This window comes from Siniperca chuatsi, linkage group LG6, assembly GCF_020085105.1.
Source record: "Siniperca chuatsi isolate FFG_IHB_CAS linkage group LG6, ASM2008510v1, whole genome shotgun sequence".
Taxonomy (NCBI): domain Eukaryota; kingdom Metazoa; phylum Chordata; class Actinopteri; order Centrarchiformes; family Sinipercidae; genus Siniperca; species Siniperca chuatsi.
The window spans coordinates 16881682-16907126 of NC_058047.1; the positions used below are offsets into that span (position 1 = coordinate 16881682).

General features: G+C 41.8%; 1 protein-coding gene across 3 annotated transcripts in view; it reads right to left on the bottom strand.

Moving 5' to 3' along the window:
• cep350 (centrosomal protein 350) overlaps positions 1–25445 on the bottom strand; it is a 37463-nt gene that overhangs the window by 8975 nt on the left and 3043 nt on the right. For 2 of the 3 annotated variants that reach the window (XM_044198462.1, XM_044198463.1), the window contains exons 3-32: positions 25218–25261; positions 24928–25036; positions 24678–24843; positions 22326–22987; positions 22044–22157; positions 21502–21612; positions 19613–19732; positions 17500–18242; positions 17227–17345; positions 15374–16392; positions 14866–15007; positions 14415–14584; positions 14065–14242; positions 10802–10986; positions 10450–10613; positions 9420–9530; positions 9095–9235; positions 8784–8923; positions 8374–8481; positions 8050–8267; positions 7244–7449; positions 6236–6514; positions 5971–6120; positions 5598–5761; positions 3723–3845; positions 1820–2070; positions 1467–1666; positions 976–1126; positions 261–421; positions 22–155 (exon numbers count right to left, since the gene is read on the bottom strand). In XM_044198462.1, the coding sequence (XP_044054397.1) occupies positions 22–155; positions 261–421; positions 976–1126; positions 1467–1666; positions 1820–2070; positions 3723–3845; positions 5598–5761; positions 5971–6120; positions 6236–6514; positions 7244–7449; positions 8050–8267; positions 8374–8481; positions 8784–8923; positions 9095–9235; positions 9420–9530; positions 10450–10613; positions 10802–10986; positions 14065–14242; positions 14415–14584; positions 14866–15007; positions 15374–16392; positions 17227–17345; positions 17500–18242; positions 19613–19732; positions 21502–21612; positions 22044–22157; positions 22326–22987; positions 24678–24843; positions 24928–25036; positions 25218–25261 (6583 nt within the window). The remainder of the gene's footprint in view (positions 1–21; positions 156–260; positions 422–975; positions 1127–1466; positions 1667–1819; positions 2071–3722; positions 3846–5597; positions 5762–5970; positions 6121–6235; positions 6515–7243; positions 7450–8049; positions 8268–8373; positions 8482–8783; positions 8924–9094; positions 9236–9419; positions 9531–10449; positions 10614–10801; positions 10987–14064; positions 14243–14414; positions 14585–14865; positions 15008–15373; positions 16393–17226; positions 17346–17499; positions 18243–19612; positions 19733–21501; positions 21613–22043; positions 22158–22325; positions 22988–24677; positions 24844–24927; positions 25037–25217; positions 25262–25445) is intronic. The other variant, XM_044198464.1, reaches the window with a different exon arrangement.

Here is a 25445-nt window from a genome sequence, read left to right on the forward strand (position 1 = left end):
GTTTACAGCTGTTTTTGGTACCTGTAAGCAGGTGGTTTAATACTGGACTGCTCTGCAATTGAGGTGGAATCTTTGATCTGGGACTTTGTATCAGGTGTTGAGTCTGCCTCCTTGTTGAGTTCTGCCTTAGTTTTCTCGATGAAGTTGTCATAGCTCTGAAAGGAAAAAAGGAGAATAACAGTTAAGATATGAAGAAATCTGCTTATACAGTACATGATAAATGCACAAACAGACATACACACACACACACACACATTTACCTCCAGCTGCTTGAGTAGGCTGGCCTCCTGTGCCTTCAGGCGCTCCTTGTGCCTCTTCTTCTGCTCTTTTTTCAGCTGGTAGGCCATAAACTTTCGTTTTCTGAGTTCTTCCTTCAGGGCCTTGATACGGCTCTCTATGTCACTCTGGTCTGAAATGGGTTCTGAAGGCAAATTTAGATGATAAATCACAGTTAGAATGTGAAACCCGTGCCAGACCTCTGATTAGCAATGGGTAATCCAACTTTGTGCCCAATCAACCTCAAACCTAAGTCTTTAGAGATTAGTGTACATTTTCTTTACCAAGAATGTATTAAGTTCATTTTTGTGCATGTTGCTTTGGCTTGTATGCAATGAACAAACTATATATTACAAGGATTAAAGGTTTAAACAGTGGCCTGAAAATGAATAAAATACATTCATCTACAATATTAGGCCAGCAAAAAAGTCTTTGCTTGTATGATAACTAAATGCAATGCAAAGTGTTCTCTCCTCCTATCACACAGCTAAGCAGGTTAGGTATCAGGGAAGTGCTTGCATAATGTATTCCTGGCAGCATCACATTATGCCTGACTATACAGTGCCAGCAATATAGCTGCATTATGTCCACTCTCTCTGCTTTCCCCTTCTACCTTCTCTTAGAACTATCAGGAACTATTATACACTCCAAAAATGTTACATATTCAGTGTATCTGTGTTGAGTCATTGGGTAACTCACCAGTGTGCACGGCCATGGGGGAGTCAGTTGGCTGAGTGCGGGCCTGGTTGGCGGTCCGGGAGGAGGAGCGAAGCTGCATCTTGGTTTTGCTGCTGCCATCTGAAGGAGAGGCAGCAGGGCTGTGGCTGCCTCTGAATGGAGACTGGAGAGACTAAACAGGAGGAGGAGGGGAAAAGAAGGGAATATTACTTCAGGATATAACAACACAGTCAGATGGACTGATGGAGGTATGCCTGGATTAATATTTTACATGTACAGTAAACCAACAAATGTCTTACCCCCTTGCATGTCCCTAACACAGTATAAAGCTTTGTGTATTTTCAATAGTTTAATGAAAGACTACAAATAATGGCAAAAGCATCTAAACAGAATTTTTGTGAGGTCAGTTTTGGAGTTGCTATATGTATGCTCAAAATTAATTCAGCTTCCATCAAAGAGATGGGACTAAACACTGAATGACAACAAGGAAAGAAGAACACATTTATGCATACTTGTCTGCTAGGTGACTGGGAAGCTGAAGTGAACTCCTGGGTGTAATTTGCAGGGCTGCTCTGGACGGAGGCCAAAGGTGTTTCAGGGATTGATGCAGGTTGTACTGAAGATGGGCTTCCTGGTTGCTGGGACCCCAGTCCATCTGTGTGTATACTGGACTCAGGTGTCGCTGAGGAACAGTCGCCCTCACTCACATACTCTGAAAACATGTAAAACAGAAACATAAAGTTTTTGTCCAGATTGATTTTGGCCTTATTCCCAAACCGTAAGATATGTCCTATATTTCACTTTGCTTCCATATTGGTTTTGACTTTAAAGCTGGCAAAAACCAGCTAGGATCCTGTTGCTTCACCTTTCTCACTGCCAGTTCTGGGCCCTGAGCTGTGATGGTGACTGGGGCTGGGGCTAATGTCGGAGATCTCCTTTTTCTGACTCTCTGCCATGTCCTTGTCCTGAGTTGTTTGTTTGTCCCATACAGCCAGGGCCTCCTTTTCCATCTTACGGACCTCTGCCTCCTCCCGGTCCAGCCGCTGTTTCCACTGCAGCAACTCCTCAGCATGGTGACGCCTCTGCATCAGCTGCTGCTCCCGCTTTGTCAGGAACCTGGGGAAAGGGTGGTAAGAATGAAGGGAAAAAAGAATGGAGATGAGGAAGGAGTGGAGGTAGAGATTGAAGATGATGGTGAGAAGAAAGGTGAAGAAATGGAAAAATGAGGGAAGAGACAGGAAGAAGATGGGTGGTGAGGGATAAGGTGAGGTGGCAGTGATGAGGGAGAGAAGAGAAGTAGGGCAAAGACATTTAGCATTAGGAATTTTAAACATGATATTGCAGAAGCAAGCAGACCCAAATCACCTGGACATCCAGTTATCACTGCAAACTCACCTCAAACCTCCTGTCCAACCCTCAGAGAAGCAAACACACACACACGCCCCCCCAATACATGCTTTACATATTTCTTTCCCTGGAATAATCATCCAAATAAAGAAGTGTACAAGCATCCATCAAATAAACAAGCATAAAATGATGACATGTCACTCAGGAGAAAAGAGGAACAGGAAAATAACAGCGAAGATGTCAGATTCATGCATCAGACTGAAACCCAGGGGTTGAACGCTAATTTGTAGCAGTCGTACACACACCTCAAACACCTGTACTCCCCTGACCAATGAGGATAACGAGACTTAAACGCAAGTGTGCGGTTGTCTTGCAAAGCCAACAGAATGTAATTCTAAATTCCAACTTACACCAAGTCTTATACATACATATCTCTATCAAAATAAAGTGCAGTCAGGTATAGCTGTGTAATGTGGTCTCCCACAGCTATGGGTGCCATTACAGTGCAGTATTATTTAGCCTTGATCTAATTTAGAGGCCTTTCTCCTGACCTAATGTAAACTGATGACAGGCCAGATACTGAAGAACCAGACAGAGGGGGGTTTCTTTTAGTGCCTTCCCAAACTCTATTATAGCCAATGGCCATCTGTACTTATTATCCTATCCTATGCAACAGTTACCTAATAAAGAGGGCAAGTTAAGATTTACTGGGCTCATTAAAGAGACAGACCACTCTATCTCTAGTTTGTTTTCTGCAAAAATGCCTTTACTTCCATGTCATAGTGTAGTATCATCTCAATGACTGGGCTGGAGCTGACCAACCAGCAGCCACAATATGAAGAGAGCTGAACTGTATCATTCACTCAAGAGGCAGGAAAGAAAGAGAGGAAGAGTTACAAATTAAACACCACAGAAATCAGTGAAATCCCAGCGTAGAGTCTGAGATTCCCATTCAACAAGGAAGGCTCCTATTAAAATAAACATAACCTTTAACCTTCACAAAAGTTTATCTCACGTCTAATATTCTCAATGTATCCACTAAAATCACCCTATAACCAGTGTGCTTTAATGCACACACTAATGGCAATAAATTCAGCGCCTGAATGACTGAAAACAAATATTGAAAAGACATAAAAATTTGATTATATTCAAATTGAAGTTGTCAGAAGGTTAGCTTATTTCAGCAAGGCAGCTTTCCTTGGGCACTCTTCAAGCTTTCACTCAAACTCCATCATGGAAATACAAAAAAACCCCAAACAAACCAACACATCCAATCACTCATCATTCACCGTTCCACCCCTACAAGGTCCCAGTGCCAGTGGATGAACACAAGCATGTTCCATGGGTGGGGTGGGGTGGGGTGAGGCAGGGCAGGGCTAGGTGGAGGTGCTGGGGAAGAGGTAGAGAGCAATGTACAGTACCTGACCAACTGGTTGTAGATAAAGAGCTGGAATTTAGGGTGGAGGTTGGGAAGACAGACACTGAGGGAGGCCCAGTGGTGAGCCGTGAACACAGAGAAGAAGTAGTGGACAGTAGAACAGTGTCTACAACACACAAGCACGCAACAGACAAAGTCAAGAGTCACACAAACATGGGTATGAAAATGAACAACACACATACACACACACAATGTAAGAAGGGGGAAAACATTAAAAACACAAAAAACATAGAGGGAAAAGACAAGTAGAGAGAAAGGAAGAGAGAGAAGAGTGATATGAGCAAATGTGGTTTTTATTGCACCCAAAGTGTCAGTCTGCCAGGTTTCTGTTAGAAAATGGTTACTTTTAAATGACTATGTTTTGGGAGAACATGAACATTTAAACTAGCATGTGGGCATCGAAGGTGGGGGGTTGGTTGCAGGTATAATCACTGCCAAACCTAAATGAAGGGGTTAATGATTAATCAGTAATCCTGATTCTTAAACAAATTACAGTGCAAGGTAACAGTCAAAGCCTTAGATGAAGTGAAAACAACTTTGTTAGTGTGTTATGTCAAGCTGAATATATAGTATACATTTGCTTTGGCTATGATCAACAGCACAGTGGTAATAGAGAATGACAGAGGGAAGGGAAGAGACAAGTGATAGTTTATGAAAAAGGATCGTTGCAAGCAAGCAAGCCAATAAATGCATGATCAGTTTTATGTTTTTGTTAGGATCTTCTTAATCATTATATTTTGTTGTGATCTAAATCTAACTGATTTGATTTTGAAGTTCATAATGTATTAAAATTAACAGGAATACAAGCAAAAATGTGTTGCTAGTATAAATTTAAACAAATCTAGACCTAAAAATTGTTGAACTGCTACCATTGAAGATTGGCCTGTGATTTATAGCCAAGTTATAAATCCTAAACCCCAGAACAATTAACCCACTTGTTGGAGCTACCCGGTCACGAGAGGCTCTACAATCACCTGACGCTGTTAGCCAAGTCTAAAACCTTGGATGACCAACAGGAACTCCAAGCACATGTCAACACAAGAGGAAGTGGGTGTAATAAAAATGATGGAATGCACAACCTATGTTTGGTCTTATCTGGAAAATAATTATGCCTCTGTAATTGAATGTTGCTACATTAAGATTACATAGTGTTAGAATAATTTAAGACTGTTTAATATTGTCTGGTGTTCTCCTAGTACAGATCCTCCAACAAAGTACTGTTATAGGTTGTACAATTATGAAGTTAAGGGGGGTATTGTAGCAGAGAATGTGGATTCTTATCTAGTTTAGAGGGAGAACAACATGGAGCATGCTTATTTCAAACCCACACATCCACAACATTTTAGACAGCAAAAGAAAGATGGCATGCACTAATTAGTTTTAATTAGGTTAGTCGCTAGTTAAGGTAAAGACCCTATGTACAGAATTTGAAAATTCCTGACTTTTATGATTTGTCATAGTAGAATGAATGAAATAGAAAAAGACCCTGTCGCCAAAAGCACAGCACAGCACTTAATGAAGAGCTATTCAGCTGTAAAACATATCTAAACTGCTTTACCAATTTCAATAAAAGCCCTACTTCAGTCTAAGTGTAAACTATGCAGTTGTGTTATCCAAGAAAAATACATACTCAGCATTAACAGACTCAACAGATTGTGATCAAGGGTCAAAGCATAACAAAAAAAACCAACAAAAAAATGTATCAGCATCCCTATCGTTTTGAAAATATTTTTACAAGCACAAAAGGATTAAACCTCTAGGGAAAAGACAGTTGGACACACCTACAGTAAGCGATGTTAAAAACATTGATAAGGGAGCATGACGATTAATATATGAAAAATTAAATGAAAGTCTTTACTTCTCATCCATGTGAGAGCGCATCTTCTTGAGCTTCTGCATGATGCTGCTAGTCTCACTTCCAGAGATGGAGAGCGACGGAGAGGGGCTGCGAATATCATCAGCATGTCTGTTGATGTTGGAGAAGGCTGCCTCAGACACAGGGGTTTCTGACACAGGAGTCTCCTGGAGGATGGATGAATGGACATGCAGACAGGACAAATAGTAATTAGCAAAGCCAATAAAAAAGTTTAAAAAAAAAAAAAAAAAACTTAGATCAGCCTGATTTAACTATGTTTTCTTTCTTGATTCCATTAAGATTCCACTTCTGTAGGACAAACAATACTGAAATGAAACCCCTTAAATCTATCGGTTCCTCCATATAGGCTGCTTACAGGTGGTGCTTCACCCCCAGCACACTTGAGACGCTCCCTCAGTCTGAGTGTAGAATTTCTCATCCGCTCAATCTCCTCCTGCTGCTTCAGCAACAGCTGCCTTTCCTTCCTGGCTGCTTTGTTGGCCTCCTGAAGACGCTTGATCTCAGCCTGGGAACATGAGTATAGCAGGAGAGAAAGTTGGTTAGTTAGTAATGGTTAAGATCACAATATACCCCAAAGCTCAATTGTCACTTCATGTCATTATGTTTTCGCCCCCACATACCTGTTCCTGCTGTAGTTTCAACAGAAGGCCCCTCTGCTTCTTCCTGATGGGTGGCATTTTGTCATCCTCTCCCTTGTCCCTCAGCCTCTTTTTCTGGTGCTCTAACCAGGCCAGCTCAGTTCTGGTCTTCTCTTTGAGGGCTTTCTGGCGAAGACGCAGCAGAGAGCTCTGGTGCTGCAGTCTGACCTCCTCATCCTTCATGTACTGACGCACCATGTCCATGGTGAACTGGGAAAAGCTGTCCTGTCCACCAGAAAAGGCCATGTTTGCATCCTGAGACTGCAGGAGAACAAAGGTGAAAAGGTTGAGGTTAAATTGTGGCGTTTCACCGTAGGCGGGGCTCAGGCGGCTCCACCACACACACACACACACACACACACACACAACAGTGCTACCAACTTGGCGACTTTCTCACTAGATTTAGCAACTTTTCAGACCCTCTTAGCGACTTTATTTCTAAAAAGTGACTAGCGACAAATTTAGTGACCTATTCAGACCATCATGGAAAAGACATTCATATATTGTAATTCATTCCCATGCATGCTGCTCAGGGTAATTGCAGTCCTTGGGTCTTCTGCCAACAGTCAGTAGGTGCGGCGTTTGGGGCAGGCAGATTTGACCTGCTCTCTCACTCTTTCTCTTCAGACTCGATTACAGTGTTCCTATTAGCTTGTAAATATGTAAATAGTTCGTTTGATCTTCTCCCTTCCTTTGTAGATTTTTGAAAAACTTTTTTACTTCAAATATACGATGTCCCTGTAGTGAGTTTGTGATTATTTGGCTAAAGATTTCTCTATTTCTCCCTTTCTGCCACCGACACAACCCCTATGCTTTATGCAAATTAATGTGATGCAAATGCCCTTAAAATGGCAATAATATTGTTTACTGCAATTATTGCTGGGACAATATATCATCCAACAAAATTAGTTATTGTGACAGGCCTAGTCACACCCACCTTCCATTGTCAACCACTTGGTAAATGTTTGTATGACTACACTGCCCTCTCACCTTTAAGATATTGTGTGCCCCTGAAACCAATGTCCTGTTGTGATTGGCTCCATCATCCTCTGATTCTTCATGGTGGCGGGACTTAGTTCCACGGCGGTGCGCCTCAGACGGCAGCAGAGAGCGGAAGGAGTACTCTTCTATCTCATCCTCTGTCATGGACTCATCAAACTTGAGAGAGTACTCTGTTGCCACTGACGTACTGTCTCCTGGAGGGCCAAAAATAAGATAAGCTCAGTGTACACTTTTCTATGGAGCCCCCCAAAGGTCACAGCGAGAATTTCTTTGGAGACTACTTTTGCATTCCCTCGCAATATGTTTTGTGTTCTCTTGCATTACTTTTCTTTTATTCCTTCAGAGCCATATGTCTATTTCCACTCATATCATATTTTACTTTGAACTTGGCATTAAGTATGGTGATATAGTACTACTGCTCAATAGGCATGCATGATTATGTAATTAGTGAAAGTAAAATTAAACGAATTCTTACATAAAAGGTTCTAAAAGGTTCACCATGACCTTTAGGGGGCTCCGTACTTTTCAACTATATCCACTTTCTTGGCAGTTTTTGGGTGCTATGTGTGTGTAGCACCGCGTGTACACACAGTTTTAGCTCTAGTACAGATTAAATGATGGCATTAAGGTTTTCACATTTTCTCTAACAGTTGTGGTGACACATATATATATATATATTTTAAAAACAGCAGCCCCTGAGAATTGAATGAATACAAGGGAAATACTGAAGTGTGTAAACACGAATAAAAGCATTCTAAACTTTTTAAATTAAAGACATGCTTGACATCGGATACCTTTCTCATCCACTACAGAGGAGATGCTGTCACTGCAGAGGGAGTCATTTGCTGCTGTAAGAACTTCCTCCTCTATGGAGCTGCTGCCTGCTTTCCTGTCTGTCCTCTCTTCAGCTCCCCCTTTCCTCCATTTCCCCTCTACTGCGTCTTTTTTCGTCCGTTCTCTGTGGTCTGAGGAGACATGCGGAGGGCTATGGTGGCTGCTTGACTCTGCTCCACTGAGGAAAGGGGAAAAGGACAGATATAGTGTCTCCTTTGATTTCTCTTCCCAATATCTAATGGAAAACAGTGAAGGTAGTGCTACATGAGAGGCCTGACTGGTACCTGTGGTTGGGTCTCCTGAAGGATAGAGAGTCAGAGTGACTCAGGCTGTTCAGTGATGACATGGGTTCCTCTGGCCTGTTCCTTCTGCTTGACTCCTCACTCTGGAAGCTGTAAGTGAGGATGCAAAAGAGACTTAAACATTTAGAAGAGATACTACATTTATCCCTCAGTGGTAAATGCTTATAATGCTTCAACTGATGACAGAAGTAGATTTGTGTGAGTGACTTTGTAGATGGCAAAGTATCATCTCCAACAAGTAATGTGATTTAGTCCATTCAGAATTTAAACAGTCATACATTTTACTCACAACACAAATGGGGTTTAGAGATGTTAAAATCAATTCAATGAAAAACAGTATGCAGTGTAAACGATCAAAAAGTCAGGTCTTTCACAAAAGGTTTTTAGTTTACCTGTCAGAGTCAATTTTGTCCTGTTGTTGGTTTGAATAGGAGCTTTGCTGTTCCTTCTGCTCGTCCAACATGGAGGAATCAGTAGCAACAGGGGGGACAACCAGAGCTCCTGCTATCTGCGACCGTGCCAATTCTGTCATCTGACAGACATGAACACAATATACAAATCAAATGTTTGATTTGATGAGTCTTACACTGGATATTACGCTTTCGTCCTCTTATTTCTTGAAACGCAACAATCAATCAGCTTTTGTTACAAAATGAAGACACTGGCTGTTTTCCAGGCAGAGAGGAAGGCAGAGATGACTAACCTCCTTGATGTGTCGGGCAGCATCGGCTGTGTACCGTGCTGCCTCAGCCTGTTGACTCATCATCTTTGTAGTTGCCTCCTGGAGACCCTCCAAAGTCTCTTTTTGAGTTCCTGCCAAGCTTTCCTGCAGTTCTATATGAGCCTGGACAAAATCAAGCATGGCCATCATACACACACAGACATAAAAGCACCCATATCTTAGAATTCAAAAGGTGAGGAAGCAAACACCAAATCTATCATCTACAAATGCACATATATATTGTTGATGAGAGTAAACTAACTGATGAACTGTGTGTGTATGTGTGCATGTGTGTGTGTAGTTATACCCTGGCCACTCTCTGCCTGTTTTCCTCCAGCTGTAGCTGTGTCTCCAGTGCTTCCCTTTCAGCCTTGATCTTCAACTCGTAGAGGTCACGCTCATGGCGCTGCTGCTTGGCCTGCAGGGTCAAAGTTCAGAGAGCAGGTCAATACAATGTATCAATACAGATATTAGTGAGGTAGTAAGCTACTGAAATTTATAGAGGCCAAAAAATCTCTAAGTATTTATCATGTAAATGTTCTACAGTGGGGTGCACGGTGGCAGAGCGGCTAAAGCTCCTGCCTCCCAATAAGGAGATCGTGGGTTCGTGGGATCGATTCCCGGACCAGACCAACATCACACAATCTCTCTGGGTGGAGTCTGCATGTCCTCCCCGTGTTACCGTGGGTGGCGTTGTCCTCCCCGTGTTACCGTGGGTTCTCCGGCTTCCTCCCACCGTCCAAAGACATGCATGTGTAGGTTAATTGATAACTCTAAATTGCCCGTATTGAATGAATGTGAGAGTGAATGGTTGTCTGTCCTTGTCTGTGTCTGTGTTAGCCCTGCGACGAGTTGGCCACTGTCCAGGGTGTACCCTGCCTAAGGCCCAAAGTCACTGGGATAGGCTCCAGTCACCCGCGACCCCTAACGGGATAATGGATGGATGGATGGATGTTCTACAGTATCAATAATACAATTTAAGTTCCTGATAAATACAATTATTGGGAATTACTTGTGTAATTCACATTTGTATGGTATATTATGTCAAGTGCAGATGTTGTAATTTATACCACATTTATAAATAAAAGCATAGCTTAGTGTATGTGTTGTCTTATAATCATCAAAATATTAAGCTATATACAGCATTTTAAATCATCAGTGTGGCATCAGCCAAAAAAAGGAATTATGGCAAGGCAAGTGTAATTTAATTATAATTATACAATACAATACAATAATACAACCTCTGATATGTAAACACAGCTGAATACACAGCAGAGCTTCTTTGTAGTCCTTATCTACACATTTTTGTTACTCTCAGCAACAAATCCCTTCTTCACCTTGAGCATCTGGGCCAATGACGCGCTCTCCTGCTGAGCCATGGACACACCCACCAGCCTCTCCACGTCCCCCAGCTGTCGGACTGACTCCTCGATGGACTCCAGGTAGTGGAGCTCTGCAGCCATACGCTGCTGCAAGACAGCAGGCGAATAGTGTAGTTCACCTGAGAGAACAGAAGGGCGGATAGGGTGAGAGAGAGATTAATAAAAGGGGATGTTGGTGGAGTGTGGCACTTTGAGAACAACATGATTCACAAATAAGTCCAAAACCAAACAGTTTACATCTTTGTCAGATTTCTGTGCTATTTCACATAACATCTGTTTTTTTATTAAATTAATGACTTTTATTTACCCGTGGTCTTGGTCTCTGCTCTACCACTGCGAGCTGTGGTGGTTGGGTTATTTGCCCCCAGAGAGCCACTTCTCACAGGCTCCCTGGGTGAGTCTACTCCTGGAGGAGAACCAGGGTCTGAAGAGCCAGAAGGAGAAGCCTGTTTGGGCCTGGCTGCTGAAGACTTCTTACCGTCAAGTCCCAAACTAGAAATATATTTAGAAATAGAAAGAAAGAAAATAGGTCAGGTAAGTAGTAGACACCAACCAATTTATTGGACAGCCGATATTAGCTTATCACAGGTATATTGTATCGGGGTATATGTTATCCAATACAAGCTGATATAAAATTGTCTTCTTTACTGCATATTAGGCAGAAAAAAGCCTGTGTTAATGTAATGGTGTCACAAGTTTATCGAGCAGAGTGCGCTGTCATTACAGTGGCACCAGTGTCACATAAGAGAGACGAAGCAGCTGTCTAGAACTTGCAACATACTATTAAAATACAGCTGATTTCATGACATGTAACAGCAACCTCACTAATGGTTAAAACTAAAAACCAACTACAAACATAAACCACCATGTTCTGCACACATTACAAACACAAAGAGTAACATTTGCATTCTGGACCATAAGGCAGCTAACTTAGAAAACTGCTTTCAGCACTAAGAAATGTGGGCTGACGCTATAGCTAGATTACTCTCAGCATCGCTAGCCAGCTATAATTGTCATTCAGTAGCAGAGTGAAAGGTAAGCATCAGAGCATCTCGTCATCATTCTGCAGCTCAGTAGACGACAGTGCGGTGGTGGTTTGAGTCTGTTGAGTGTTGACTTCACTCTACGTTGTTACCTAGTTGGTGAGACGCTATGCTGGAAAGTAAATAAATATTGTCAAGAACGTTTCCCCTGAATGTTTATAGCAGAGGCGCTGTTTCTCTCTTGACTTGGCAGCAGTGAACCATGAGTTAATGTTTGGGACATTAACCGCAAAATATTGCTACAGATGACATGTTATAAGCAAGAAAAGAGCATTTCTGATTGGAGTTCAATCTGTTGAAATAATGGTTCCGAATCAGAACAAAGCTGTAGCATGAATCTTATAGCTTAGTTAGACAATATGCGGTTTAGTAAAGAGCAGTGGTGAAATGTAACTAAGTACATTTAGTACAATTTAGAGGTACTTGTACTTTACTTGAGTATTTCCATGGCATTTTCTGCTACTTCAGTAATTGACCGATACTGAACAGTACTGATGTTTAATAGTTTAATAGCTATTTATTATATTTATTCTTGATTCAAATGGTCAGCAATTGACTGATACTGAACATACAGTACTGATGTCTATTTAGCTATTTATATTATTTTGAAATAGACTATTTTCTCAGTGTTCATTTCTATAATTGGTTGATAGTGTATATGTTAAATTATTTAACATCTTAAAAGAATACTGAACTTACATTTTCTTGAATAAAGTGATTTGTTTAAGAAAGCAGCCTTGTGAGTACCTTTGCATAGTCATATCGGTGCAAAATCAGTGCACAATCCACATAGAATAGGTCTATTAAAAATTCAGTATATTGGCCGCCATATCTGTAATCGGTGGATGTCTACCCTCTAAAATCAGTATTGGTCTCAAAAATCCCATATCGGTCGGGCTAGAGTATATATTAAGAAATTTAGTACAACACATTGCTTTAATTATTTTTCTAAAACCAATTCTAAAATAGGTTTTTAAATCATACACAGGAAAGCGAGATGATACAAGCTTTGCAGAGTGGGTTGACCATTCTGAACAGAGGAGCAGGCTGACAAAATGATAAAGAAAGAGGGGGCCCCTGGTTCTCCAAACCCTAAAACTGACTGAGGCAGCATAACCCTGCTGTGAGAGGCCTAGTCTATGAATGGCTTTATTGTGCTGCTCAGAGATGATCAGAGGTCCAAGAGCGTTGTCTAAAGCGATCAGATTACACTCTCCTTTTCTATTAAGTATATTACACAGTGACACCTTTTTTCACCAAGGATAACAACCAGACTCAATTAATATATCATAAAGCAACAATATTACCATTATCTCAACACTAAACCAGTTAGTTTAGCCAGTTAGTCATATGAACAGAAACATATGAATGCAGTCTGCAAAAGCCTACAGAATGCATTGCTTTCCGTATGCTTTCTCATAGGCTGAGACTGTTTCTGTCACAGTAATGAACAACCAAAGTAAAACAAAAACCTGCTTTGTAAATGGTGCTAAGAAGGACACAATCCTGTCTGACTTTATCATGTAAGACACACAGGCTCCACAGAGTGGCAGGAATCTGCTACCTGGGCTTTAGAGTACCATTAGAGGGCTCAAATGTCACTACTGGGCACTGAGATAAAAAAAAAAACACTCTCTCCTTTCCTTTGGCAGCAGGCCCAAACTGTGGTGAAGCTGGCTGAGCCGACCAGCCACCCTGCAGGCCCCCAAAACAAAACAACCAGTGTTTTCTGTCTTGGGTCGAACTGCAGCCTCCTCCTGTTGCTGGGCACACGGCTGCTTAAACCCTCAGGCCTTCAATAGAACAGCAAGCCACAAGACTGTTTAGACTGGCAGCCCTAACTAGGGCTCTCTAAGCATAGTTTAGTAATTAGTCATGGCCAGATAAATTAACCTTTGGGTAATTACAGTATATACCAAGTGGAGGTTTCTGACTGGCTGGAACAGTAACAACTGAGATGACACAGTGCTGAAAAGATCTCATTCATCCCTGAGTGCACACAGACTTTTAAATTAAATTTAGCTTGGAAATGCTTAGGGAAGGAAACAGCGTGGCTTCACAGGCTAATTTCAATATTACTTTAAACAGACTCATCTGTATCCAGTGAAAACAAAAGTTTCAATTTATCATGAAACCACTGTGATAAATCAAATAAGCACCAGGAAATAAAGAAATACAATTATGCTGTGACTCTAAAAGAAACATATAACCTACCATATCCAGGACAGCATTAAAAAATATCCCAATGTAAGCCAATAGCACTACCACTCTATCCCACAAGGCAGTGTTGTCCTGAAGGTTACAGAAAACCAGGAAGGAAGGGAATACCACAGACAACTGGATGTGTGGGCAATTTAAACTCGTGGGAACACCATTCATCCACTGCACAGCCTCTTCAATTTGATATCTTAACTGAAAAACACTCATAGTGAAACCTAACAGGTGGAAAGTATTTTTTAACTTTTATTGCACTCGACTAAACCAAAAGTAACAAACCCCTTTCATGTAGTCTGCCAAAGATCATTACCTGTGGTGAGAAGTTTCCCCTAAAGTGTCACTAGATTGGACACTCTTGGCCTGGCTGTGGGCAGAGCTTTTGTCTGACCCCCTCTTCCTTGAGTCAGAGGACAAAACCTCTGAGGGAGGTGAGCAGGAGCTCCTCTGCTCTTCCACCAGAGTGGTATCACTCTGGTCTGATGCTGTGCCTGCAGAGGAATGGAGTAATTATATTATGTAGCAGAAGGATTTGTAACTGCAAAACCACAACATTTGACCATATAGACAATTTCCTTTATTCCCTTTTTAATTTAAAAAAATCTTGAAAACTATGAATCATACCAGGAAATTATGCAAAAAAAAAACAAAAACAATTCTCACCTCGTTTTTTGGCAGAGTGCTTGGAGAAGGGTGAGGAGCCAGATGGTGAACCAGAGGAAAGATGCGGTGAGTGAATAGATGAGTGAAAGGATGAATGGTGGGAATTGATGCCTCCTGTACTATTCTCATAAGGAGACCTCCTCATCAGCTCCTCAAAATGACTGTTCACACTAACAAGAGAGGGGAGAAAGCCGTATGATCAAATAACTTTTAAATAAAATTCAGGGTACGTGAAACAACACAAAAAATGAACGTCTAATTAATATGGGATAAACAGCAGGGTTAATCTGTCTGAGAGTGTTTGTACCAGTTACTCCTCACTCTAAGAAGCCTGCAAGGAAAATAATCTATGTACTCAATAATATAGAGGGGGTTGCTGTCTGAAAGGGCTGCATGAGCTTTCTATTTGTGCGACATGAATGCCATCCAGTGGTCACTTTGTTTCTCTTACCTGCGTGAATTGGAGCCTCTCTTTAACTGGCCACTGGCTCCGCTGCTATGTGATGACACAAAGTCATCTTCATAGACTGCTGCTTCTATGGGGCCATTTCCAGAGTGCAAAGAATGGGCAGAGGGAGAGTTCCTCTTACTCACTATAGGACAGGGTGGAGATAGAACAGACACAGGAGAAATATTTATGATCTTGCCTTAGACTGTCAGTATGTTGTATGTGTTGTTAGTATGACCACTATAGTTTTAATATGACATTCTCTGTATGGTTACATTTTTATTAGAAGTTTACCCATAGATAATAAGTAACAACAACATTCTCACTCATCCTTTTTTTTTTTTTTTTGCTGTGGCGACCACAAACACTAAAATTAATATTGAAAGAAGAAAAAAAATGACCCCATCTACTGTTCATAAATCCAGTGACACTTATGAAGTTGTCATCTAATGTGGAAATCTTGATTCTGACATATTTTTCTCAGTGGAAAGGTACTCATAAGTGAACTAACCTTTAGCATGGCCATGAAGGTTCTTTGTGAAAATGTTGATAACGCTTAGAGGGCTTCCTTTGTTCAGCTCCTCCCATGCTGCTTTGCTGCCATCATTATGCGCAAAGGGTGAGCTAAGGGCTGAGCACCTCGCTGCCTCCCTCTGGAACTCTGACAACCGCTGGTAATCCCTTCTTTGACCTGCACAGTAGTCCACTGCCTCCAGGCGATCTGCTGGTCTAGGTACACGATTGTTGGAGGGGTGAGGAGGGCTTACCTCATCCTCAGAAAAACTCCCTTCACTCAGAAGAGGACCCTCACTGATGGAACCGGCACTTGAGTCATGGAGATCTGTCTGATTCTTATCCTCTATCAATCCATATCCTCTCCTTTGTGCCATTTTATCCATTCTCTCCACCTTTTCCAAGCCATTGACTAGCTTCCTCTTTTCATGTGTATAACTGTTGAGAATAGGCCCAGCAGAAGTTGTTTGTGGATTGGTCAAATTGGTGTGTGTACCCTTATTTTCTTTATGTCCCCTTAGGGCGTGCAGATTGCCTGTTCCTGGGAGAGCTACGCCATTGTATGAACTATGACCCGTGCTAGTCAAAATCCTCTGGATCCTCAACGCCACATCATTATTTTCTGTGCCAGCTGTTTCTGCCCAGCATCCATCATCAAGATTAGCTTGAGAGGGCCTAGGAGCCAAAATAGTATCCACGTCCATTGATGTTGTTGTACCGTAGTCGATCCCCTCCCCAGCAAGCTTCCGTGCCTCACTCTCTATACGATTTGAGAGGGATGCGGCTGTGGCCTTGAGGGCCTCAATGCGGCGCGACCTGTTGGAAGGTGCTGTGGCTGGCCGCTGGGTGTGGCTGATGTCACTAGCTGTCACCGCAGTCTCCAGCCTGAGAAGTTGAGAGAGGAGATGGTCACCAAAAGGGGCTAGTGTACTGCTGCTGGGACCCATCGTAGGTCGAACAGCTGGGCTCAGACGGTCAGGCTGAAGCAAAGAGGCAACTCCAACATCCAGATCATTCCTGCAATAGGGAGAGCAACAAAGCATGCAGAAGTTAAATGGAGAGAGAAAGAGAGACATAAATAGCTTGCTTTAAAACAATGATTAAACTAAACATACTTAAGTGTATTCAACATGCTTGCTACTAAAGAAAGAAGCTTTCATTGTGAATACCCAGAATGACCACAGGCAAGATATTTACAGCCATTCTGGGTATTCAGAGTCCTGTAAAAACATTTCTTTGACAGTTGTGTCTACACTCCCCTGCAAAAACATCTTTAAGTATTTCAGCATAATGTTTTTTTTTTTCAGCTATAGTTTCTGAATAAATGTATTCACCAGCCTGATACATAACTGTTAATAGTACAGAACATGATGAACAGGAAATAGAATACACTGTAATTGGATGGAAAACTACAAATCAGAATAAATACAGTATAATCACTAAACATACACAGACAAAGATGATTATACAAAGATGTGTTTCCCAAGTAAAATCGTTATACAACCTCATCTTTATTTCCAGTAAATTATCGGAGATGTTCTTTCATGAATCTAAAAGAGGATCAGTGACTGTAAAACTACCCTAGAGTATTCTTCTTTAATCCTGTACTTGAATGCAGAGCAATGAGGCTTCTGGGACACTTGCAAGGGTTGTTCATAAAAACCAACTGTCTGGGAACAAACAGTTTCTCTGTTTGGTACAGTCAGGTGATTCCCTAGAATCAAATATTTTTTCCAGAAGATACCAGATTATGTGTACTGCGCCAAGAGTTGTTTGTTGTTTATCTGTGTCAATAAATGTGAGTGTAGAGGGTTTGATATTCTGGGAGTTTGTGTGTGTGCATGTGTGTACCTGGATAACGGAGGAGGTGGCTGATCATTCAAAGACCTGTCACTGCTTGAGGGGCTCTGTGGTGCCTCTAGTCTTTTGTTCTCTTTGTCTGACTCTCCTGAGGGCTGGTACATCACTCTCTGTGGCAGAACAGATGTTAACAAACGTCAAAAATTGCTAAATGTTTTACATATGTGATAATTTCATTAATTAATTTCACTTGGTCACCTTATTTATATATCAAAGCTGCATTGGGTAGAATGAGTAACTATGTTTCATGCATATGTACATTACCATTTGACTAGAATGAGCAGCAGGTTGCGTCTGTGTGGCCTCCTCGCCCAGCTGGGCCTCCTCCAGCAGCAGTTTGTTGTAGGTCTCCTGTAGTCGCTTTTGCACAGGGGCCACAGGTGCCTCGCTGGGAAGGGCCACTGTTTTAGCCACTTCTCTTTGCTTCCTGTAGAGCTCCTGCAATCTCTGGTTTCTCCTCTCTGCCTCCTCCCTCAGTGCCCTCTTCTCTTCTGCTTGACGCCTCTTTCTCTCCTCTTGTTGCCTGGAAATGTACTGGCGAACAGTATCTGCATCATAGTGTCGCTTTTTGTGCCCTGTGTCAGCCGTGGTGGCAGTCTCTGGTCGGTGTGTAGTGGGGCTGGCACTGCGGCAGCCTCTTGAGGAGCTACCTGTTGCCATAGTAGTTCCCCAAACAGAGACTGGAGTCCTTGTTCGTGACCCTGATCCCCCTCTCCCTCTCCTACCACTGCTCCCACCCCGGGACCTTTGCCGGGCCCTCTCCTCCCTTTCTGCTGCTTTGCACTCCAGCTGAAGGTCATCAAGTATCCCCTGGATGTCTGCTGACAACAGGTCCGTGCTTACACCCACTGGGGACTTGTCCCGATCTGCAGATGAGGGGGTAGATGTGGTTGTGTAGTGGCTTTTGGCTTGCCCCTGAAATCCACTACGAGGCCTTTCTGTGCTGTGAGGGCAAGACCGTGGGTTTGATTCTGAGCGCGGGTCTGAACTGGAACAGTGATGGGAAGCTGGTGGACATTTACAGAAAGGCAAAATGTTACAGTTGGTAACTAGTAATCAATGGAATAATGGAAACAAACATATTCACACATATTAACATAGTGCATGCTGCTAAATAGCTCCATTGCTAAACTGAGACTTTTAAGTGGAAACTAGGTTGATGAAACACTGAATACTTTAAATTTGCTTTACATGTGTGACCAGTCTTTACATTTTTAACTGGTAGTCCTATAATCTGTTTTCCTGTTTATCTATGATAAATATCTATAATAAAAGGTTCATCACAGCTTGAAAAACACTGGATGCAAGTGCCTGCAGCAGATTAAAAAAACACTCCTAAAATAAAGCACTAATCCAGACAGAATACACATACTAAATGAGGCTTGGGGGGCAGGTTTGCCATGGCAACACTAATCTGGGCCAAATTGAAAATCTAGATTTTACAGTATCTAATCCAGACTGTTTTTTTTCAGAACATGGCTACAGTGAGCCTCATTGTATCTCCCTGCCCCACTTTGCCACTCCCTAGAGTACATGCTGCCTGTACTGGGGGCAACCTCTGGAAATCAGTCCATGTCTAATTGTGCACCCAACCAGAACAGCCAGTCAATCTCTATTCCTTCCGGTCAGTGGTACCTAGTACAGATGCAGCTAGCAAAGACAGAGAGGTGGATGCAGATAGTGTGTGAGTATGAGAAAGTGTGAGACAGGTTCTATGGCTGTGTGTACAGCTGCAGCCAAAGACTCTTTATTTATTGATATTCTTTGACTGGCTCTGTTGTCAGTCTTGCTATCTAACTGTGGATTAGACAGGTCCAACCTTTGTAACAAACTAAAGATCATTTATTTTATAACATCTTCCAGTTACATGGATAAACTCTGTCACAGGTAATAGCACCCAGTGTAGAAATGTAAGTTTAATTTTAAAAGGTGAAAGATCGATAGCAACATGAGAAAAGAGAAGTAAAATTTGGACACAAGATGTCTGAAAGACGGGGGAGGAGGAAGGTAGAAAGTAAAGAGTAAAACCTAATTTACACTTTGGTGATTAAGTCTTGCCCTACATGCCATTGGACTTAACAATGCAGAGAAGACATTTTTGATGTCAAGCTGACACATTTTGAGTGGCTCTTTAAAGTCTACTAGAGAGGTAATCATCTATTACGTCTATATCCTTTCTACTTTCTTTCTACCTCCTGACACACTGGTTAATGACAGGTGCAGGAAGACCATTGGAGAAATGGTTACAGTGGAGACGACTGTGTTATAGGCAAGCTGGGCCAGCTGTTGGTATCATGGAATGGGCTAACATAGTAATATAAGACAGGGGTGTAGTGGCATGTATAGAAGGTTAAGAGTTTAGGTGCCCAGGTCCCACCTTTTCTGCTCAGTCCATCAGCTGGATTGGGCCTGTCCTTCTCCCTGGGCAGCTTGGGAACTGGACCAAGTACCATCTTTACCAGCTTTTGGCCCTCTCGCCACGATGCAGGACTTATCACTGCAGAGAAACAGAAAATTAACACCTTAGAGGCTGCCAGTGAAGAGCATGGCAATTCAATATAGTTCATGTTGACCTCTAACACATGACTGCATGTGTTAGAGAAAAACAATAACTTTAGTAAGACCAATTTAAAATGATCACTTAACACAATCCTAGCAGTATAAAAAAAAAGACATGGGGGCCCGACTCTGTTTACTTTATTAAGTTACTGAAGTTGCTGTGGTTGAGAGGTGATGCAACAAAGGAACTGTTTTTGCAGTTTACCCAAATCCCCCCAAAGTATAATTTCCTCCTTTCCCCTAGTAACTATCCGGTAAATAAATGTATTTTTATTTCACACAGCTTTCCCTGTCGAATTCTGCTGCTCAATATTCTGCTACCAGCCCAGTACAATGAGTGTGAGTAGAATTGCATTTGTGGTGCTCAGAGCATAGGGAAATTACATTTCAAAAACAGCAATATCTCTTTACTTGGAATAATCTCCAGAGTACTTTTCACAATGACTCTATTCTACCAAAGAGCAGTTACTGGTAATGAAGCTGTACATCCACTAACCGAGCAGCTGTTCGTACTGGGTGGATGAGCCAATTGAACCTAGCCACAGATTTTAGAGGGCTATTTATAGTGCTGTGCCAGCCTGAAACAGAGACCACCCAGACTAAAGAGACAACACAAAAGTTGGAAGAAACACAAGTAGACACCAGGCACAGTGAATGAGAGGTAGAACACAGGAGAGATATACTGTATTTTACAGCTTTTGGGGTATCCAGATTTCTGTTTTGTCCTGTACTGTGTATTTCAAAAGTTTTTTCAATGAGACTGAATCATTCATTGGGATAATCATGTCAAAGAGACATCATTATATAGCTAACAAATGCATTTCCTTGTGTCCAGCTCTACACGAGAAGGTAGCCAGCAATCATGTTTACATGTGTGCCTTTGGAAGCATCTTTGTGAGGGGGGAGGGGGAGTTTTCTCAGCTGTCAGAGGTCTGCTATGCCCAGTGTACAGCAGTATGTGGCTATGATTCTTTTATGTGGGTGTCCGTATGCTACTTGCTGGTCACAAACTACATGTCACACATACTGGACATTTCTTCAGGGATTAAAGTCTTAACACAGCCTCAGAAGCCAGCAATGTCGGGTTCATATATGGAACACACACACACACACACACACACACACACACACACACACACACAAGTCTAGTATGGGACAACTGAATAGATGGAAAGAACACACTGAAAACTGTAGTCTGAAACACTGGTTTCTGCAGTTTGTTTGAGGCATTTATGACATTAACTCATTTGGATTCAAATTAAATAATTCATATTTGGATTATTTTATTTTGTTATGTTTAGCTCGCATGAAATAAAGTTAGCACTTTATAAGACTGTATTTCACTCATTGTGTATATACTCGCCAATAGACTAAGAGACAAATCATTACTGAACTGACATCAGCGAGAGCATGTATGCACGGTAAAATAAAAACAAAATCTATGCAGAAATAAACAAAGGAATAAAGGTAGATAAGAAATACACAATATAGCTGACTTAAAAGGGCACAGACACCAAAGCCAGCTGAGAAAAACCTTCTAAGCACACAGATAGTTCAAAATTTGAGGCTCTTGGTTTTGGACTGTGTGCACTGACCCACGATGAAACCCTGCCAGACTGTTCCACATGCTTAGCTTTCCTACTGTCACTAATTAAAAATAGATCAGAGGGTGGTTTGGCCCTCTCACATAAAAGAGGATTATTATACCTGGTTTTGCATTTAGGTCAGAGGAAGGGGCAGCTCTATGGACCTTCCTGACTGGTTTGGGAGGCCTCCTCTCTTTGGACCTCTGCTGCGGATGCCTGGATCTGGTGCTCTCTTTACACAGAAGACACATGCAGAGAATTAGCCACAAAGCAACACAAAGTGACAAACATTTCTTAATTAAATCAAAAGATGTCAGTTGGCTAAAAAAACAAGCCATGTGCCCAGGGTAAAAAATCTCTGATGTTATAAACCGAAGACTATGAGCATAAATCACGTTTGTTTATACAACACTTGGCATACTTAACTCCTCTATGGAAAACAGCCGATACAATATTTGTTTGTGCTTCTCACAGATCAGTACAATTCTGTGTTTCCCATATATAGAATTTATTTGAGCAGCACATCCGAATAGATTTTCCCTAATCAAACTGCAAACTGTCTTCCTTGCAGATGATGGTCAGAGGTCAGACTGATCATAGCAGAAAATGTTACAAATAATGAATGATAGCAATGAGAAGAAAATGTTTGTGTCCTATGCTTACCAGCAAACTGTCGTGGCAGGTCTCTGTATATTTCTCTGCTGAGGTTATGAAACTCCTCCTCCTTCCAAACTTTCCCATCAGGAGTCCGGATCTTTGTCTCAGTACTGTTGAAACCTGAGCGTAAAGGATTGAAGATGTAAGCTGTAGCATCCTGTTTCCTACTATTGGCTCAAATCAAAACATCAAGCTGTCACTTCACATTCATTCATTATCTATTTATTTAACAAAAGGTGAAACAAACGAGAAAGTTAAAGTTTGGGATACATCCTACACTGATAGTACCTTTGTATATAGGTGCAGGCGGTGCAGCTGCTACTTTCCGTATTTTGGCTGTGGGCATGTTGCTAGTACCAGCACTGTCACTCCCCACAGCTGCCACAACGGGCTGTTCCAGATAACCCAGCAGCTTCTCTCTCTCTGCAGCCTCCTCCAGATGTTGTCTTTGCCTGCGAATACGCTCTTTGAGCTTCTCCAGCTTATCATCAGGCTGATGTCGCCTTAGATTCTCCAACCGCTGGGATGCTGAGCCAGGGCTGGTGGAGGGAGTGCTCTCCCCTCGGCGTATGGAGCCCGGGGCTGGAGCTAGACATGGGCTTGACGCTTGGCTATCCATGCCAAGTTGTGCTTTGGGCGTGCTTTCCTCCTCAGTCCCCTCCCTTGCAGGGACTCTTACACCTGTGAGATGTGACTGGTTTCCAGTAGTCCTCAGGGTGACCAGGGCTGATTGGTCATTGAGGTAGCGGACCTCGGTGCGCTCCAGAGCCGAGGAGTGCGTGCTGTCCAGGTCCCTGTCCGTCTGTTTCTCCCTGGTGTCTCTCTGGTAGATCAGCTGGCTGGGCAGAGGATCTGAGGGAGGCGGAGAGGATGGGTACGAAGACCCTGGCACTGACTGCAGACTGTAGGCCTCCAGCTGAGAGGAGGGATGTGGTGGAGGAGTGGCCTCTCTGGAGACAAACCAGATTACATGGGATCAGGAAGGGGATCAAGATCTTAATTTGCCACTCGCTAAGTGTACATAAGAGCACATTTATGGATGGTCAAAGGGTATAGAAGGAGGAAGTGACATATTCACTCAAGACATCACATTAGTAAAACTATTCAAAAGAAAATGTGGAATTTTGAAATGTTGGTAATTCAAATCAATGCCTCACTGACTGACATGATTGCAGATTAAGAATAATAATTACTGGTGGTGCTCTAAGTATAATAACATCAAAAAGTGATCTGAATATAATATACTATTGTGTACATTAGCTGGTAATAGCAAAACATAAACAAAAACTTTGACATTTCATTTCCAAGACTTGTCTTGCTTAAAACTGCAATAACGGATTTTTCTTTGGCCACTTGGGGGCAGCGGAATCAAGTTGTGAACACAGCAGTGACATATCATCACCTTGTATGTTGATATGGTGAACTTGTTAGCAAACAGTTGCTTATTTAGACCGCTTGCTGTTACGGAGCAACATTATCATTCATTTGGAGTAGTGTTTGTTTCCATCTGATGAATGTAAGTGCAATATTCACTCTCCTTTAGGTCTATATCAGCTCCTGAGGGAAATATCCTCTTTAGCTACTAAATGCTACACTATGTTCACCAGCTAGTCGCTAAATGTGTCTGTCTGCGATTTAGTGCTTGGCAGCTAGTGTATGGTGGGTTTTAGAGGTTTTTCCACTGAAAACAGCTGCCTGCTATGACTGAAAACGATGCAAAGATGCTAGAGAGCAGTGAGAGTGAACCAAAACAGCAAAGTTTTCACCGCTAAAGAATGAGCCTAAATACGCTATAAAGCTGAGGGGAGCTGCAGATTCAGGTGATAATTCTCTGTAAGTTCTTCACTACGAGCAACCCCTTTCACATTGTTTTCACATTCTCATTTCATATGTTATTATAAAAATCGATTACAGCTGCTTTAATAGTTCAAATTCAAATACTTGTTAGCAATAAAACATTTGTAACATATATTTTACTGTAAATGTGCAACATATTCACATTTGAAATCTGCTAATTCTGTTACACTGAGTAACAATACTAGAACAAAACTTAAGGTTTTTCAGTATCAGTGCAAACACTGAAGCATTGAGCTACTGAACTATCTGAGAGTTAGTCAGCTACGAGCTATTCAGAGAAGATGTCAAGGACATATGGTCTCTGAATGGAAGTCTTGAAGAGTAAAGAGCGTTGGGGGGACTGACTGTTGATTAGGTGAAAGGGCTCCCCTGATGTATTAAGTTAAAACAATGAGGTGACGCAATAATTACAATGAAAATATCACAGAGCGGGTGGGGAATAAACACCATCTTATTCTGTTGTCACGCTACATAACACACTCACACACTGACTGACTAAATTGGTGTCAGTTTAATATAATTTAAAACAGTAATATTAATAACATTATTTTGGTATGCATGTTCAATAAAAGCTGTATGCTTTTAGGTATAGTTTTAGTTTCGTTTTTGAAGATTTGGAAAAAGAGAATATTACCAATGTGATTTGGTCAGTACTCCAAAGCACCAACCACAGATATCCAGTCCTGATTATGACAGCATACCCTCCTATCCAAATACAGCAATGTACCTAGAGAGAAGTGGCTGTGGATGTTTCATGAATGTGTTTTAGTGCAGTATTTGTACCTGTAGGAGGCCAGCTGTTCCCTGAAATCCACGCTGTTGTTCCTGCAGACATTGCTGTCCTGGGTGGTATTTCTTAGTGGGCTGCGTGAGCTGCTCTTTTCTGGACTCTGCTGACTACGCCCCCTGCGCTTTGAAGACCCCCCATTGTCATCAGCTTGTTGTCCCTCTGTGATAGAGAGAGCAATGTTAAAATAGTCATAGTTTAAGTGTAGAATTTAACTAATTATAACGATATTTTGCAATAACTCACCCCTGCAGCGAACCGTCCTGGAGGATTTCTTCTTGGGGGGGTCCATGACAGAGTCCAGGAGAACCCCCGTCCCTGGAGCTGCCTCTAGACGGTTTTCTATATGCCGCAACTACAGAGGGGGATTACACATGTCAGACTCCTTTGGTCATGTGAAGATGAAAGGGAGTCATCTTCCTCATAATTAGATATTGCAGACTGTATTTCATTACTTTTACAAAATGACAATTCTATCTGAGAGGCTGAAAAACAAACAAAGTCATACAGCAGAAAACTGTTCCAGGTATACTTACAGCAGCTTTGGACTGAGCCAAACTTTTCCATGCAGTTGTCAGCTCTGACAAAGAGAAAGAGAATAAAATTCATTGCAACATGTCATACAGAGCCTCTTGCTATGTACGCAATCTGTATAACACATTTACAAGAATAATTTCAGAATACAAATAAAGTGATTGTGAGAACACTATACCAACTTTGAGAATAAACACAACTATAACTGAACTGCATTTTTAGTTTAAAAA